Source organism: Papio anubis, chromosome 2 (assembly GCF_008728515.1).
Source record: "Papio anubis isolate 15944 chromosome 2, Panubis1.0, whole genome shotgun sequence".
Classification (NCBI taxonomy): domain Eukaryota; kingdom Metazoa; phylum Chordata; class Mammalia; order Primates; family Cercopithecidae; genus Papio; species Papio anubis.
Genome location: NC_044977.1, coordinates 175,773,760 through 175,792,089, shown reverse-complemented (window position 1 = coordinate 175,792,089; position 18,330 = coordinate 175,773,760). Strand labels below are relative to the sequence as shown.

The following is an 18,330-nucleotide window of genomic DNA, read 5'->3' as shown; positions in this document are numbered from 1 at the left end:
TATGTTGCCACAGGGTTTTCTCAGAAGACTGATCATTTTTAATACAAAATTCCAAAAGGTTATAAAAGGTTTATGGAAATCTTATCTTGTGAGGTCAAAACTGATTGAGATTGGATGGATTTGGTTATAGCGTTTTATTAAAATTAGCTTTAGTATTGATAATACACTAAAACTAAAACGTGGTTTTCTCCTTAGAACAAGAATTTTGTGTAGTATTAATAAGAGGTAGTAAAAGATTTGTTTACTTTTTGAGTAAACTGTAAAATAATTAAGTTGCAGGGAGAGTTTCCCTCATGTTGTCTTTATTAGGTCCCTTGATTGGGTATTAAACCCCTTCTCTATCAAATAATAACAAATTTTGCTTTCTGAAACTTTTGAATTATCATTTCCACAAAATAAATGACTATTATTATGCATTGACTTCTGATCCTATTTTGATCATGTGTTTTAAACATTTTTTTAACTTCAATATCGAGTGTTTTAAACCTTTAATACTTTGAATATTTCCAAAAATTAAATTTCAAATTCTAAAATTATCTTTTGATCTGTACTAACTTGGACATAAAAGAGGAACCCCTGGAAGTCCAGGAGAGACATATAACACTTATTTGGTATGTTAAAATCATACAGGAAACATTGTCAAATAAGAAATGCTGTTTATATGGACACATAGAGGGGAACAGCACACACTGGGGCCCTTCGGAAGGTGGAAGGCGGGAGGAAGGAGAGGATCAGAAAAATAACTAATGCGTACTAGGCTTAATATATGGGTGATGAAGTAATCTGTGCAACAAACCTCCATGACACAAGTTTCCCTATATAATGAACCTGCACATGTGCCCCTGAAGTTAAATAAAAGTTAGAAAAATAGGTTTCAGTTATATTAGTATACATGTATTCCAGAATGAAAAAAGAAACCTGTTCCACTGGTGAATCCACTAAAAACATCCTCTTGTCGTCATCCACAAACAATTATTGTTTCATTGTAAGTCTTCTCAAAAAGTTATTTATAATCAGCTATAGTCCAAAATTTTCTTCTTCTTCAAGGAAATTCATGGAAAAGAACCCCAACAAGAATTTTTGAATAAAGATTTCCGATAACTTTAGTGATCTTACCTTTGGACTAAGTAAAATCTTCCAGAACTCTAACTAAAACACTGATACATTAATGAAGATTGCTAACTCAACATCAATCAAAAGTTATTTCAATTTGCTGAACTGATAGAGGACTAAAATGATTTTTATGACTTTTATATTTGCAACATTACTGACTCTTTCATATTCTGTCTTATTTTCTTTTCAGCTATTCATAGCTTATAGCAACTGGCTAAAGTATACATTTGCAAGCAAAATCGAAATGTTTACCTTTCTCTTTAGCTGATTTCTTCAAAATATGGAAACTAATAATGAGTATTCTCATTTTATGGCAATATAGTTATTTGCATAAGTTCAATAAGAATATATTTGTTTTTTGCTAACAGGCACATTGAACACTGGTAATTTTACCAAAGCTTTTATTGGAATGGCATATTTTTAGATATCACCAGATTGCTTTGAGGAATTGTAGTTGACTTTATAAACTCAATAAAAAGCCCCTTGAAAAGAGTGGCATTATACATTTTTACATGGTTCTCTTACAAGGTTCCTGACCTTATGATAAGTAAAGAATATCACTTTCTGACAGGCCCAGAAACCTCAAGATATTCTAGGACCTCAAGAAGAGAGGATTTTACCCAATTCATGCAGGTATTACAGGCACAACCAGACGACAAATCCTTGGCTTGTTTTCCTAGCCTTAGGAGGCTTTTAAAAATGTAATTTGAGATTCCTTATGAAAAAGTTCTAGCAAAGCCAACTTAAAGGAGCCTGTATGGCCATTCATTATTTTTGTTATAATTTGTACAAATAATCAGGCAAAGTGTACTACAAAACTTATTTTGTAAATAAATTGATTAGACTAAGAATTATCTTTGGTTTACATGGGGAACTGGAGAGAGAAAAATTATGTTTCAGAAGAAAACTATAGCACACCTGCTATTAGATTCCAGCACTGACTATTGTTTTTGAGTTTTTATAATTTTCCTATATTTTAGACTAAATCCAGAATTATTTCCTGGCTATGACTCTCTAAAGGAAAGGGGTTTAATTTTCTTCAGGATGTTTTTAGTGGACTCACTAGTGGAACAGGTTTCTTTTTTCATTCTGGAATACATGTTCTCTTCTTGATTGTAATCCTTATGTGCAATATGTATCTCTCATTGTTTTACTGCTTCTGAGAAAATTAAAGTCATAATATTCTAAAGACCAGGATGATTTAACAAGTGACAGCAACTATATCAATACGTTGACTGAGATTTGGCTAAAGTCTCATTTTTGCCACCCTGTGATACTATTCCAATTCAGCTTGAGGCACACTTAAAATTTCTTACTGAGATGTATTGTCTCCCCTGCCTCTTCCCCACAAACCCACCTGGGTGGGCCAGGATCATTTGGGAATGAGCCTTCCTAATGATGCAGAACTAAGGAGTCAAAATGCTTTTAGTTCATCTACTATGCTTTCTTCAAAACATCTTGATGAAATGGAGGGAAACGAGAAAACAAAAGTAGCTCAGATCAGGCTGAGCTCTGTGAGGTATGCAAAATTTATTCTACTCAGAAAGCCAAGAATATGAGACTTTTGGTCATGCCCCTCCTCACAGCATCCATGCCCAGGGTAATATTTTTAAAGGCATTTTTGTTCTTAATTAGCTGCCTCTACCATTATCTCCATGTTCTTGGAATCTGTGATACAAAGAACCATGTATAGCCAATCAATAGCTTATGTTACTTTAATGTATATTCTTAGTAAAAACTGGAAAACTGCCTCTTCTTTTTTCCTTTCAAGACCCACTTGTAACTACTGCTAATTGGACTGTATATCCAGGGCAACTTGAATCTAAGCTCCTGAGTGGCCGTCTTCAAGCTCTGAGCTCAAATAAACTCTGTACTTAATCATATTTTCTGAATCTCATTATTTAAGGCTGATACTATTACCTGTTACATCTCTTTCCCTTACTCAGTGTTTCACAATTTTGTTTCCTTTCTATTTCCCAAACGTGCCGAACTTGGCCCCACCTTAGATTTTCTACATCCTTTTCTCTTTGCCAGGATTGTTCTCTTCCCTCCCTACTCCCACTAAGAGATTTTCTTGGCTGGTTGTTTCTGATTTATATTTTAGTTTCAATGTTCCTTCTGAAAACAGAACATAATTCTCTTAACTCTTGCTTCCTATTGTCCCGTACTCTCTATTACAGGCCTATGTTTGGTGTGTTTTTGTAATACTTTCATTATCTGATGTTTGATTATTTGTTTATTACATACTTATTGTCATCTCCCTGATAGAGGCAGGAGGCAGACAAATACCTAGGCAGACAGGGAAGGGTCCCCAGTGAAACTTCACGTTCAAGCCTGAAACAGCCTGAAGGCTGAAAGACATGACTGCTGGTTCTGACTGAAAGCTGTGACCCAGAGGGAAACTTCTGCCCCTGTTTGCCTGCTCTTTCCTGATTGATTCTTTCTGAATAATGCCTTTTAACCAATCAAATGTTGCCTTTTCCAATACTACCTAGGGCTATACTACCCCTTTCTGCTGAGAGTTTTCCTTTTGCTTAATAAATTCTGCCCTTCTCACCCTTCAATGTATCCACATGCCTAATTTTTCCTGGACATGAGACAAGAACCCAAATTTAGTTGAACTAGGGAGAAAAATCCTGCATCATCCCCAATCCAGTAGAATGTTGGTCTGTAAAAGCAGATATTGTTTTTTGTGTGTGTACATCTCAGAATTACTTCATCTATAACAATTACTGGAATACTGACAAAGCCAGTATTGGATAATAGTGACCAAGCATATTTATTCAATAAACTAAAAGAAAGAATGAAATGATTACATATATATATGTGTGTGTGTGTGTGTGTGTGTGTGTGTGTGTGTGTGTGTGTATGTATATATATATTTGAGCCAAATCTCAGTCAACTTATTGATATAGTTGCTGTCACTCGTTGAATCATCCTGGTCTTTAGAATATTATGACTTCAATATAATTTATAATTATAATTATATTACGTTACAATATAATTGTATTGTATTGTATTGCAAGCTAAGTTATTTCAAACCCATGTAGAACCATGTTTATAACCATAGAGATACAGAGAATAAATGTATTAGCCCAATTCATAGAAAGCTGAGAGTGTAGAAAATATACTAAATAAAAGAGGCTGAAACTTGTTGTCCAAACGATATTGGGCTATATTTCCACCTCTTACTTTTCTGTTGGCCAGAAGCAGACTAGCTGCCTCTAACGCCACCACTTTTCTGGATGCTCCAATAGTCCTTGTTATGCTTTGTGTTTACAGCAGGTACAGGTCAAAGACATCTTATGAGCCCTAAGCATACTGAATGGCCACCATTTCTAATCTGGAGGTAACAAAGCTCCCTCAATTCCATTTTATAGAGGTACATGATTTTTCAGAACTCTCTTCCCATTTCACAGAGGGCATTATTTGGTATGTGGTCATTTTTATTTTATAATAATAAAGCAATAAAGTATATATTGTATCCCCTTCATCAGATTTTTATAAAGGCATATATAAAACTAGACTGGAGTCTCAGAGATTTCAGAATAACAAATTATTTGATGCAATGTATTTATTTAGTTGGTTCACTGGTTGGTTAGGGTTTTGAAACTCAGGGCTCTGAATGTATGAAAAAGAAAGTAGAATGTTTAACACTCTCCAGCTATGATTCTGACTTTCTGATGGTAAGAGAAAGAGAAAGAGGCAAGGAGAAGAAACAAACGAAGTTAAAAGATGAGACACACAAAAGAAGAACAAAGATGAAGAAGCTGCAGGGGGTCCAGGAGTATACTCTCCAGCAGACCACATCTGATGGCAATTAGAAGAAGAATTAAAATTACCAAAAAGAATGAAACATACAACCTTTACTCTCTTCAATCTCAGAAAACACAATTGTAACCTGTTTCTGTACAAACACAGCTGTAGTTTGGAGATTACTAATCACTACGTTTACACTTTAGAGATTTTCCTTAGTCGCTTTTGATTTCCTGGTTCCATGTGTTTAAAATAATAATGGCAAAAGGATTGCCAAAACAGCAAGCGAGAAATTGTTACTGCAGTGATGGATTCAAGACAGATACAGTCAAAACAATATTCCAAACAATTCCAAACAGTTTTAAAAAAATTTGATAGACTTGATGGGCATTTTAAAGAGTCATATATTTGCCTTCAAAGAAAGTAGTTATTTAACATATTCTTAAAAATTCCCATATTTTCATATGATTATTCTGTTTCTGTGGTCTCATTATATTTCAGCAGATGGAAGAAGATAGAGAACAAGAAGTATCAGGCAGTAGGAGGTAAATAAATAACATTTTAACAATATTCAAAGTTATTAGTAGAAAACGCAAAAAAAGACCTGCTATTTATACTGATTGATATTTAATAAGCAGGCTAGTATTTGTATGCCTATAACCAGCTTTTTTTAACTTAATGAAAAGAAAGAAAATCTTAAGTGATTTATTTAGAAAACTTGCACATTCAGTAGGGAGAGGTAGAACACAGGGCTGCCCATGTGTTAGAAGTTGTTCAAACAAAGCTCCATGAGAATCAAATTAAGAGTATTGAAGAAGGGCAAAAAATACTACAAAACACAAAGGTCTCTCTGTTCTGCAGTCTCTCACGCTCTTTAGCTCACCAGGGGACAGTAAACGCATTGCTTAAAGAGGTTCTATGTTCCCAGATGTTGAAGCTGGATTAATGGTGAATGCTCACCCGCCTCCCCCTGCCCCCCAACCATCGCTTCCCCACTTTGGGTCATTCTTTACTGGCCTCTCCTAACACCCTCTCAATGTGATTTTTGCTGGACAATCAGTCTCATGTTTCTGGGAGTGGGAAATGGATAACATGAACACACGGTCATGGCCCTCCAGACTCTGGCTGATTTATGCTCTGATCCTTCCCCTCCCAGGCAAGGTACTCTGTTGGCATTCACTAGCTCTGCAGTAGTGGGGCCGACCGTCGGCATTCCCACCGTAAACTTCTGTTTTTAGAGGTTTATAACTTGGCTATAAAATGCTGCCTGGAGGGGGGTGGATCTTACAAAATTGTTTTAAGTTACAAGAGAGTAAACACACACACACACACACAATAAAAATAAAATGTCTGTAATTTCAGACACTATCTTGTGCTTCTGGAACTTTGAAAACCCTGTAATTGTGCTGTCTGTGCGCCCTACTGGCATTCAAATCAATGCTTTGAAGTTCAGCGTTTTAAATATAAAATGAAGATACTCCTTTTACTTTGAAGAGATGGTTATCAAAGAAGATTAATGTATAGTTGCAAGAAAAATAATAATGGGGGGATTCTTTCCAGTCAAAGGAATTTTGAAATCCCTTGTACATGAATTAAGGACCACATCTGATGGTTAGAAGTCACCAATAGTAACATTCAAAATGAAGTCCACTGAAAGAATTATTCAGGTTTTCTGAATTGAGATAGTCATAAATTCAAGAGATATGTACGACAATTTACTAGACACAATTATTGACTGGATATTCTCCAAATTAAATAAGCACATTCTTTCTTTTCTTTTCTTTTCTTTTTTTTTTTGTCTGAGAAGGAGTCTCGCACTATCTTGCGGGCTGGAGTGCAATGGTGTGATCTTGGCTCACTGCAACCTCCACCTCCCAGGTTCAAGCGATTCTCATGCCTCAGCCTCCCGAGTAGCTGGGATTACAGGCATGAGCCACCACACCTGGCTAATTTTTTGTATTTTTAGTAGAGATGAGGTCTCACTATGTTGGCCAGGCTGGCCTCAAACTCCTGACCTCTTGATCTGCCCACCTTGGCCTCCCGAAGTGCTGGGATTACAGGTGTGAACCACCGCACCCAGTCAGCATGTTTTGTTTTGTTTTTGGGTTTTTTGTTTGTTTGTTTGTTTTTGAGACGGAGTCCTGCTCTGTCACCCAAGGTAGAGTGCAACGGCGCGATCTCTGCTCACTGCAAGATCCGCCTCCCGGGTTCACGCCATTCTCCTGCCTCAGCCCCCCGAGTAGCTGGGACTACAGGCACCTGCCACCACGCCCGGCTAATTTTTTGTATTTTTAGTAGAGATGGGGTTTCACCGTGTTAGCTAGGATGGTCTGGATCTCCTGACCTCGTGATCCACCCGCCTCGGCCTCCCAAAGTGCTGGGATTATAGGCGTGAGCCACCGTGCCTGGCCACAGTCAGCATATTCTTTTAATAATGCCTGTGGAACTGTAAACTCCTACAGGAAGAAAAAATTTGTGAGCTAATACTAGTTGGGCTGGTGCTACCAAACATTTTTCTAATATTCCAGTACTCTATCTTACAATTGGTTTATCATTATCATCAAATGTCTTTCTGCATATGGCTATATTTTTAAAAAACCCCCAAACCTTAAAGTGATTTCATTTATTTATCATAAGAAATTTGCTCAAGTTCAATTATGTGTCAATATTCTAAGTACTGGACAGATATAAAGAAGAAGGCATGAGGAACAGGAAGGGGGATAGTTCCTTATTAGTAATTTTGAGAAAGAAAAACAATGTAAATCAGGCATCAACAGGAATCAACTCCACCTGGAAAAATCACAGACAACTTCAAAGCAGTAGTTCTCAAAGGGTGGTTCCCTTATCTGTAGTGTAAGTATCACCTGGAAACTTGTTAGAAATGCAAATAATTGAGTCTCACCCCAAACCAATTGAATCAGAAACTTCAAGAGTGGGCCCAGCAATCAGAGTTTTCACAGATCATTCAGATGGTCCTAAGAACAAGTACTAATGCCGTAAGGCAAAGCTTCTTAAGCTTTAGGGTGCTTTTAGAGTCATCTAAGGTGCTTGTTAGTACACAGATTACACATTGCTGAACACCCTCACCACCAGATTGTTAATTCGGTAGGTTGGGGGCAGGAAATTTGCATTTCTAGCAAGTTTTTAGGAAGCACTGCAGCTGCTGATTTGGGAACCACACTTTGAGAACCACTGTCCCAAGACATCTTTATGTAATACAATAATTTCTCTCACTTGCTATGTACTATTCTTGGAAGAATCAAGAAATGGTGACTGAAATCATCTCTGTTTTGTGGTTCAGAGGGAAAATTTCAGATGAGAAAAGCTGAGTGGAAAAGGGATAGGATAATATTCTTAAAAGGAGAAACATTTGTGCAAGGATTAAGTTGTGAATGATCAAATTAGTTAAGGCAAAAGCCATAATTGCTTGAGAAAATGCACAGCAAATGTTATACAGCAAAGTAGGAATTTGGGCAGATCTATTTATGGTACAGCTAACGATATTTTCTCACCCCATTAAATTAGGTTAATCATGTGGGATTCTGATCCTCAAACGTTAAAGTCTAAGATACATGGAGAATGAAATACTTTTTCTGTGTCGGTTTCCTGGCTTCTTTCAAAAGAGAGTCAGACTCACACTTCATTTTTATTTCTTAGGCATAAGAAATCAGTGACTGGTCTTGAAACTATGTTTGCCTTTTCAGTCCACATACCACTTTCTGAAATTGGAAAAGACATTATTTAGAGTACAGAGACCTAAATTTCAGAATTGTAATGTGACTGCTAATTCATATTTGAAGCTCAAAGCTGTAAAAGACCAGTGAATTTAGCTATTCTGAAACTTCACAGAATGGTAATCACGAAATCCACTAGCCACATATCCAGTTATCCATCCAACAATGAAAAAGAAAACTTGACTTAAGGAAATGTACCATCCATTTGGTGAAGACAGAGATTAAACAATGAATTCATTGTAATTGTGATATATTTTATTTGAAAGAGAAATCAAAACTTTTATAGGAGCTGTAACAAGAGCTAACTTTGTCTAAAGCCAAAGATTGGAGGTCAGTGAAAAATTCTTTGAAGAAAAGATGTTTAATCCAATGCCTGAGAGATGAGTAGGCAGAAGTCAGGAGAAGAGCCATGCAAAGTATAACCAGGCAAGAAGGGCGGCTTTTGCCTGAACATGAGACAGAAAGAGTCAAAGCCAGGATGGTGTGCAGTATCAAGAATGATGCTGGAGAGGTTGGCAAGTGAAACGTTGAAGGATTGTAAGCAGGACCCTGACATGATGAGATTTGAACATTGAAGCGCTCACTGTGGCTTCTATATGCACAATGCAATGGAGGAGAGAGAGAGACTGCATTCACAACAGAGATAAAATGTAAAATTCCCATCCTTCCTCAGTTCCTAAAGAAAAATAACTTTGTAAGTTTTATTCTTTCATGATCTCATATACCAGCATTATAGTTTTGCCTTTTAGAATATATATTACTTGACTCTGTACTTAAGAAAAGTATGCTTCATTTTAAGCAAACTCTCATTGTATAGAAAAGAAAAACGGGAGAGAAATGAATAGTTCAATCTTTGTGTTATGAACTGAATTGTGTCCCCTACAAAATTCGTATGTTGAAGTCCTAATTCCCAATGCTTCACAATGTGACTGTATTTGGAGACAGGGTCTTTAAAGGGGGAATTAAGTTAAAATGAGGCCATTAGGGTGGGCCCTAATGTAGTATGACTTGGTGCTCTTATAAGAAGAGATTAAGACACAGGAATGCACAGAAGGAAAGCCATGTGAGGACAGAGGGTGCACACAGCCATTTACAAGCCAAGAAGAAAGGTGTCACAAGAAGCCAGCTATAAAGACACCTTGATCTCTGGCTTCTAGCCTCCAGAATTGTAAGAAAATAAATTTATGTTATATGAGCCACTGTTCTGTGACATTTTGTTATGCCAGACTTAGGAAACGAATATACTTTGTACCAACACATCCTTTGTTTAAAGAAAAAAAAAAAAAATCACTGTAGGTCTTTTTGGAAATATGTTCTCTTAATGAATTTGAAATGCATTTATTTCCCAGCAGGAGTTCAAATAAAGGAGAAACTAATTTATTGGAGAGTTTTTGGAGGGCAGGGGATGGGGGAAGAACCAAAGGAATGTGCATGGTATGTAAAGTGAAATATGGCAGCTGGTTCAGTGAACTCCCACATTGCTCAGACCTCCAATAGCCAGTTGTACACTATATAAGAATGACTACATTGGCTTAATTCAGAGATCCAACTAGTGCCATAGGCTCTGCCTTGGCCATGAAAATCAACAGGTGTCAATATCCTGAAAGCCTGAATACCTCATGCACACATTCAAGTTAGGGAGATTTTCTTCATTCTGTTTATTTCTATTCAAATCATCAAGCATGTACCTTGCCTATGTCTACTGGTTTACTATGTATACATTATAGAGAATAAGAAGAATTTTCACATGTGGTCCACAACCATAACTCCAAGGAAATAGAGTTAGAGATTAGTTAACATATACATGACAATTTTTTATCTTCTAAAGTGAGTTAATGGAAGTTAGTTTGGAATGGTTTTTCATTTTTTTCTGGTCTCAAATTCCTGACCTCTTGATCTGCCCATTTCAGTCTCCCAAAGTGCTGGGATTACAGGCGTGAGCCATCGCTCCTGGCCTTGGAATGGTTTTTCAAGTGACAGCAGAGTTTATCCTAGATGAACAAACTTGTCTGCAATGGGCTGACTTCCACATAACACTTAACATCCATCCATTCATCCATGTTAAATCAGCTGGAGACACACATAAACCAAGCCATAGAGACAAGACTTTTATTTTTCTTCATTGTCTTTGAGCAGTTTCTTTCACTCTGTGGTTTCTTTAGCTTTGTTTTTCATGAAAGCACAGCAGGTACAACTATTTAAACTCCATTCCTGGCTGAGATCCTCTTTTGTCAACATTCCTTCAAAGTTAAAATGAAAATTACCCTTCCTTTTCTTACAATGAAAGGAATACATTTTTTTTTCCCCTCTTCTGCCTAAAATATCAAAAACACATAGCCAGGGTCTCTTAAATGCAAACGGCTTCTTGACCTCCCTTGTATTTCTGGGTTTATTGGGTCTTCTCAGTAATTCCTGTTTCTCTAAATGTTTCCTTTCTTTTATTTTCTCTTTACTGAGAAATGCTAGCACCCTTTTTTGGAAATCAATGCCAGAACATTTAGATACTTTGTTCACCACATGGGCTGTTTTGCTTTGGGGTACTGGGCATTTATTATCTCTGTCAGGTATTGGCAGCATCTGATTTTGTTGATCTACAGGCACAGAGAGGACTGGGAACTGAGTATGTATGTTACTATGACTCAAGACACATAAACACATTCTACATACATTTTAACAAGCACAATTTATTTATAATTACATTGAAATTCTTTAGCTCCAAGCAAAGACACAAAGGGATGACAGATTTGATAAGCTACTTTTATTTTTTTTTTTTTCTGTGCATATTCTATTGCTTTGGGCTCTAGTACTAAAAAAGGAATGGAATTTTAAGAGAACAATGAGGAAAGATCAATTACATATAAAGAAAGAATTTTACCTGGCAAAGCCAACACCTCTGCTGACTCCATTAGCGTCTCTCAGTATTCTTGTGGAAATGACATGTCCAAAGGGTTTCAGCATATTCTCAAGTTCCTGCTCATCCATAGAAATCGGGAGATTTGAGATGTATAGGTTTGTTGGGTCTTGCTCTTGTTGCTAAGGGAAGGGAAGAAACAAATGTGGTAAGTTCTGAGTATTGAGAAACATTGTACACATGGAGAAACTTTTGTTTAAACTGCAATGTAGGTCATAATCTCCAAAGTGCTCTTGAAAGTTCTTTCACTAGAGGCATTACTTCTTTTTACTGATGCATTGTGCAGAATGTTTATCACAGACAAAATGACCACTGAAAGCCAAGGTCTCTGTCCCTCATTCCTTAGAAAGACTAATACACTTTCTTTCTTTGTTTTTTTTTTTTTTTTTTTTTGAGGTGGGGTCTTGCTCTGTTGCCCAAGTTGGAGCGCAGTGGCATGATCTCGGCTCACTGCAAGCTCTGCCTCACGGGTTTATGCCATTCTCCTGCCTCAGCATCCCAAGTAGCTGGGACTACAGGTGCCCGCCACCATGCCCAGCTAATTTTTTTTGGATTTTTGGTAGAGACAGGGTTTCACCGTGTTAGCCAGGCTGGTCTCTAACTCCTGACCTCAAATGAGCCACCCGCCCTGGCCTCCCAAATGCAGGGATTACAGGCGTGAGCCACTACGTCCAGCCTACTAAAAAACTTTTAATGCAATTGAACTAAGGCAAATGTGTATATTCTTTTTTATTACCATTAACACTACTTCTATGACTACCACTCTTACTACCATCACAATTAGTTACTGATATTGCATTTAGTGAGAGTTCATAATATGCTAAGCATAGTTCCAAACACTCAACATACATTACTTCATTCAATATTCTTAATAGATATAATTACCATTTTATGGATGACAAAATGGATCCCTAACTTATCCAAGTTACACAGCTCATAAGTGCCAAAGTCAGGGCGGAAATCTGGGCCTATCACCAAAGTCCATGGAATTTATTACTCTGGTCTACTGCCTTCCACTAGACCAACGAATCTCAAAGTATAGTCCCAGAAATGCAACATCAGCCTTAACCTCACCTGGGAACTTATTGGAAACACAATTTCTCAGGCCTCATCACAGAACTACTGAAGCAGAATCTGAGAGTGGGCCAAGAAATCTGTGTTTTGACAAGCCCTCCAGGTGATCCTGATGACGGCTTAAGTTTGAGAACTGCTGTCCTAGACCAAGCCTAAATATTTATATACAAATAAGATTATGATGTCTATCATCTCCTATTTCAGCAGCAATAATGCTTAAATAAGCTTTGCTTAATAGAATGGGAAACAAAAACACAATTACTAGAGTTATTTCTGTGTGTATCAATTTTCTCTATTTTATATAATGAAGTAATAATTTAGAACTTAGTTCTATTTATGTCTCAAATAAAATAGTCAAAAATTTGACAGATTAGTCATTAATATCAAAAGGTACCAGATAGTTAATTGAACTATTATATTTTAACCAAACAGAAACTTTAGTTTCAAGGATAAGCCAGAGATTAAATTAGAAAAAGAAATCCTGAAGTCTATAGAAAATGGTATTATGTAACAGTAAAATATGTTTTGTGAAAAGAGATCATATTATTAGATATTTATGGTTTTAAAAACAATAAACAAGTACAACAAACAAGAATCCAAATATTGTTTCAGGTCAAGAAATAATTTTTGTGTGCAACTAAATTTCTGTATTTTTAATAACTCTAAATATTCAGATAGGTTGTGATATTTTTATTAAAACTTGGAGTGAATATGATGTATTATTAGTTTCATTTTAAACCTAGTTTACTTTTCAAGCTTTTGAGTACTGTGGGAAATAGCAAAACTAAAATATAATCTGGAAAAGATGACTAGAGTCTTAATATTTAGGAATAGTTTACATATAGAGACTGAATCAGTGAAGTCAATCTCCCTCTCTCTTTCTCTGTCACAGACATATACATAAACACACACGCACACACACATACACACACCCCACTGTCACCACCACCATCATCACTACCACCACCAATAACTGTAATGGTCCTAGAGAAAAAAACAGAGATAAAATTATTCTTCTTTAAATGGTTTCGATCTTGTTTTTGTTTCTGTGAGGCGATAAATTAAAAAACAAAGGGACATTTCAGATACATAATAATGAACCTTATCTACATATAACTTCCAGTTCATAGTATTTCACCATTTATCATTTAATCTTCACATTGTCGCTCCAAAAGTAGTTTGGCAAATATCATTACACTTAATGGATAATGAGGAAATGGAGACATGAAAGATTCACCATCTTGCCAAAGGACAATCTAATAATTAGTGATGGGGTTAACGTGAGATTTAGTGACTAATTTTCCTATCTTCCAGCTCAGTGTATTTTCCACCAGGCCAATGTTTCTCAAGCTTCAATTATTTGAAATACCAAATGTTAGAAATTTTTGACAGTCATAGGTTGTTACTTATTTTAATTTTTTTTCTAAATAAACATACCTCTGGGGCTTAAATAAATCTATTTAAAAAAATAACTTTGTGTTGTTACCATAACTAAAAGGCCAGTATTACTTGCCGTAAATAGAAGGTTACTATAAAAACAGTGAACAAACTAATGTTTTCAAATTATAGCTAGATACTGTTTGCAGAAGGCTTTGGAGCTCCCGCTTGACTCTCTGTTGCAAAGGGAATTAATAATTAATGGAAGAGTTAGAAGCACACTAGCACCAGACTGAGTCTTTTTACTGGGAAGAATTAGAATTTAAAAAGAATCAAGAAATGAACAACTTTCTTATGATGTGATTTCTGAGTCCCACATGTCTAGAACTACTCAAGTTATACAAGAAATACATGCCCCAGAGCTTTGGAGTTCCTCATCAACCCAGAGCTTACCAATGAATGGGCCACAGCACATGACAGTCCTATGAATGGGTTGGAATTTGCTCAATATTCAATACCCCTTTGCCCTTGATCAGGTTAACAATCACAGTCTACGCCATTGTCTCAGGTACTGTATAGATCTTAGAATTTTCTCCAGGCATCAGTGCACCAGTTTATCCAAATTCAAAGTCATTTCCAAATTCCCTGAGTACTGAATGCATTGCAGCTGCTCAAAATGGTGTACCATAAATACGCAGGGCTCAGTACATAAGGGATTGCCTGGTAAGCTATTTTCTGAATCCAAATTCAAACAACAAGGCCAACTCTTTAATTTGTATTCACAGAGTCAGTAGCATATTGGATAGTGTCATTCCTTAATCTGTATTCACGGAAAGAATATGACATTGGGGAGTGTTATTTAAGTAATTCTGTTCTTTGAAATGAATGCAGTATTAGTCTTGAATATATTGGTTGAAAATAGAATTTAAATTATGCATAAAATAAACTTTAAAATAGTATATACATTTATTTTTTACTTTCAGTTATATTTATATATCAGGTTTATGTAAATGGATGGTCATTTTCAAAAGGTTCATTGGCACTATGAAACATAGAGCACTTTCCTTTCAATTTTCCAGAAAGGTTTTTCACAGGATAATTGCAATCAAAAAGATCTTTTTATAATTTTTTAACTTAAATTTTTATGGACAGAGCTCCTAAATGGATCTCAGGTGGCATCTTATCCAGTCTTATCATCTAACAGATGGAAAAAAGCAGAAACTAGTGGTGAGATTATGACTTGCCCAAGGCCACTCAGCTAGAAGAAGAGGCTAGAAATAGAGCCCAAGTCCTTTTGTACTTGAGCTGATGTTATTGCCAATTTACAACACTGACTTTGTTCTTAAAATCCAATGATTAATAAATAGCAGGTTGTGGTTCAAAAGAATATTATACAGACAAAGATAAATATATCTGAGTTCCTTGTTTTATTCACTTTTGCCTGTTTGTCCATAAGCTTGAGTTAAAGAGTGAAGGCTATGAAAAAAGAGCTCCTAGCCTTAGCTAGTATTCTACACATAGTCATTGAATGAATATTGTGCAGTGTATATTAGATAGTAAAAGTATATGACTACAATTCATACATCTATTACATTTGACTGTCCATATCACTATAAGTAACCCCCCCATTTTGGTCTGTTTCTACATTTTTTCATTTGTATAAGGATTTCTTGGTTTATTATTTAGTTTTGTCAAAAGCTCATTAAAAGTTACAAAAGTATCCTCTCCATTGTTAATGGGAGCCCAGATCTGTCATCTTATGCAAAAATATGTAAATAATTTATTTTCCCTGAAACGACTTCCTTTTTCTCAGGTTTTTAGTGTACGTATGCCATCAAAGTCAGATTTATTGGCATTCATTTGCTTTTGAGCACTTTAAGACAATTTCATAACTTCAGAACATTTCAAGGTGGCTAAGCAAATGAATACTTGTAGAGGACAAGAAAACACTGCCCTATCTAGATCAAAGGTTATGTCTGGGTTTTTGAGTATGCATTATGGCTATTATAGAAACACAATTCTGAAAAAAGCTATTAGAACACAATTTTAAAACTCAAAAACAATCTAATAACATTCACATTTGATGGAATGACATTTAAATGCTCTGAAAGTAGCTACAGTACTAACACTAAATTGAGATTTTAGAGTAATTTCTTAAACTCCCTGGAGCGTGAACTATTTTTATTTCCAATATGCCATTGATCAATATATTTGTAGAATATAATAAAATAAATTAATAGGAAATAAAAGGATATGCAAAATGCAAGTCCAACTTTTTATTATTACACTCAACAGACACCAAATTACATATCGGATTAGATATTATGTTAATGTCAATTGTTATAAAAGATTTTAAATGCTTTCTCTCAATTTCTGTACACATTTCATTGTGGACAAGTAGCAAGTAACAAACTTTGAGTAGAACTGCTTTATGGGACTATATTCCTACTATACTTATTTCATAACGGAACACCCTATGGGTCTCAGTAAGTGATTAGTTCTTGCTTACTTTATATACTATTGAATCCTTTTTAAAAAACATTTTTAATTGGCAAGTAATAATTGTACAAATGTATGTGGTGCAAAGTGATATTCTGATATATGAATACAAGTGTAATGATTGAATCAGGGTAATTAGCATATTCATAACCTCGAACATTTATTATTTGTGTTGGGAACATTCAAACTCCTTTCTTCCAGATATTTAAAGATATGCAATTAAATTATTGTTAATTATTGTCACCCTACAGTGCCATCAAACTCTAGAACTTATTTATCCTAACTAGTTGTAATTTTGTACCTGTTTATCAAAAGACCCCCATATCCCCACTTCCTGCTACCCTTCCTAGCCTCTGGTACCACAGTTCTACTCTCTGCTTCTATGAGTTCAACTTTTTTAGCTCCTACATATGAGTGAGAATATGTGGTATTTATTTTTGTGTGCCTGACTTGTTTCACTTAACCTAATATCCTCCAGGCTCATCTATGTTGTCATGCATGACAGAATTTTATTCTTTTTTTATGACTAAATAGTATTCCACTGGGTGCGTGTGTGTGTGTGTGTGTGTGTATACACATACTAAATTTTTAAATGGTGCTATAAAAACTGGAGAGCCACATACAGAATAATGAAACTAGACCCTTATCACTTACCATATACAAAAAACTCAAAATCTCAAAATGGCTTAAAGACTTAAATGTAAGACCCCAAACTGTAAAACTACTAGAAGACAACATAAGGGAAAGGGTTTAGGATATTGGTCTGGACAAAGATTTTTTATGGTTAAGACTTCAAAAGCACAAGCAACAAAAGCAAAAATGGACAAATGGGACTATATTCAACTAAAAGGAAACAATCAACCTAGTCAGGAGACAACCTGCAGAATGGGCGAAAATATTTGCAAACTATTCATCTGCCAACTATTCATAATGGCCAACAGATATATGAGAAAAATACTCAACACCACTAATCATCAGGGAAATGCAAATCAAAACCATAATGATATACCATCTCACCCCTATTAGAATGCCTATTGTCAGAAAAAAACAAAAAAATAACCAATGCTGGTGAGGATGTTGAAAAAAAGGAAATTCTTATACATTTTTAGCCAGAATGTAAATTTGTAGAGCCATTATGGAAAACAGTATGAGGGTCCTCAGAAGACTGAAATTACTAACATGTGACCCAGCAATCCCACTACTAAGTATCCAAAGAAAAGGAAATAAGTATATCGAAAAGATATGTGCACCTCCACGTTTATTCCAAGTTCTTTTAAATCACAAAATTGTGTATAACCAATTTATAGAAATTTTTTAACTATTGGGTGAAAAAATGCTATCTCAAGATGAATTATCCTAATCAGTGGTGACAAAACATTTAGAAATACCCTGAAGAGGTACGAAACAACTCTAAAGCACGCTTGCAACTATAGATATGTTTTAAAAACATTGAGGAGGATGTATATATAGACTACAGATAATAACGTTACCTTATATAGAGCAGAGTTTTTAGTATTTTAAATGTTTCAGGGTCATTTTATATCATGTGGCCCTTTATCTACCTTGTAAGGTAGATAGGGAAAGAGTTATTATTCCAAAAATACAAATGGGAAAACTGGGTCCTATATCTTAAGCTAGTAAGTGAAGAAGCAATATCATAAGTGATATTGTTTGACTTGATGTAGTACTTTTTACTACACTACAACAATTCTAGAGATTGCCTATAAATATCATTATTCAGTGATTCTCACCTGTAGAAAAGAAAATTAATGTGGATGCAAAGGAGCAAGATTTTTTAATGGAACAGTCTATTTTATATGCTGCAGCAATTTAAAAATTAATAATAAAAACTAAATTTTTTTTTCT

At 35.5% G+C, this 18,330-nt stretch overlaps 1 protein-coding gene across 9 annotated transcripts in view; it reads right to left on the bottom strand.

The window, feature by feature from the left end:
• Positions 1-18,330, bottom strand: part of RBMS3 (RNA binding motif single stranded interacting protein 3) — a 1,467,317-nt gene that overhangs the window by 280,112 nt on the left and 1,168,875 nt on the right. For all 9 annotated transcript variants that reach the window (XM_031662883.1, XM_031662884.1, XM_031662885.1 and 6 more), the window contains one exon: positions 11,479-11,636. In XM_031662883.1, the coding sequence (XP_031518743.1) occupies positions 11,479-11,636 (158 nt within the window). The remainder of the gene's footprint in view (positions 1-11,478; positions 11,637-18,330) is intronic.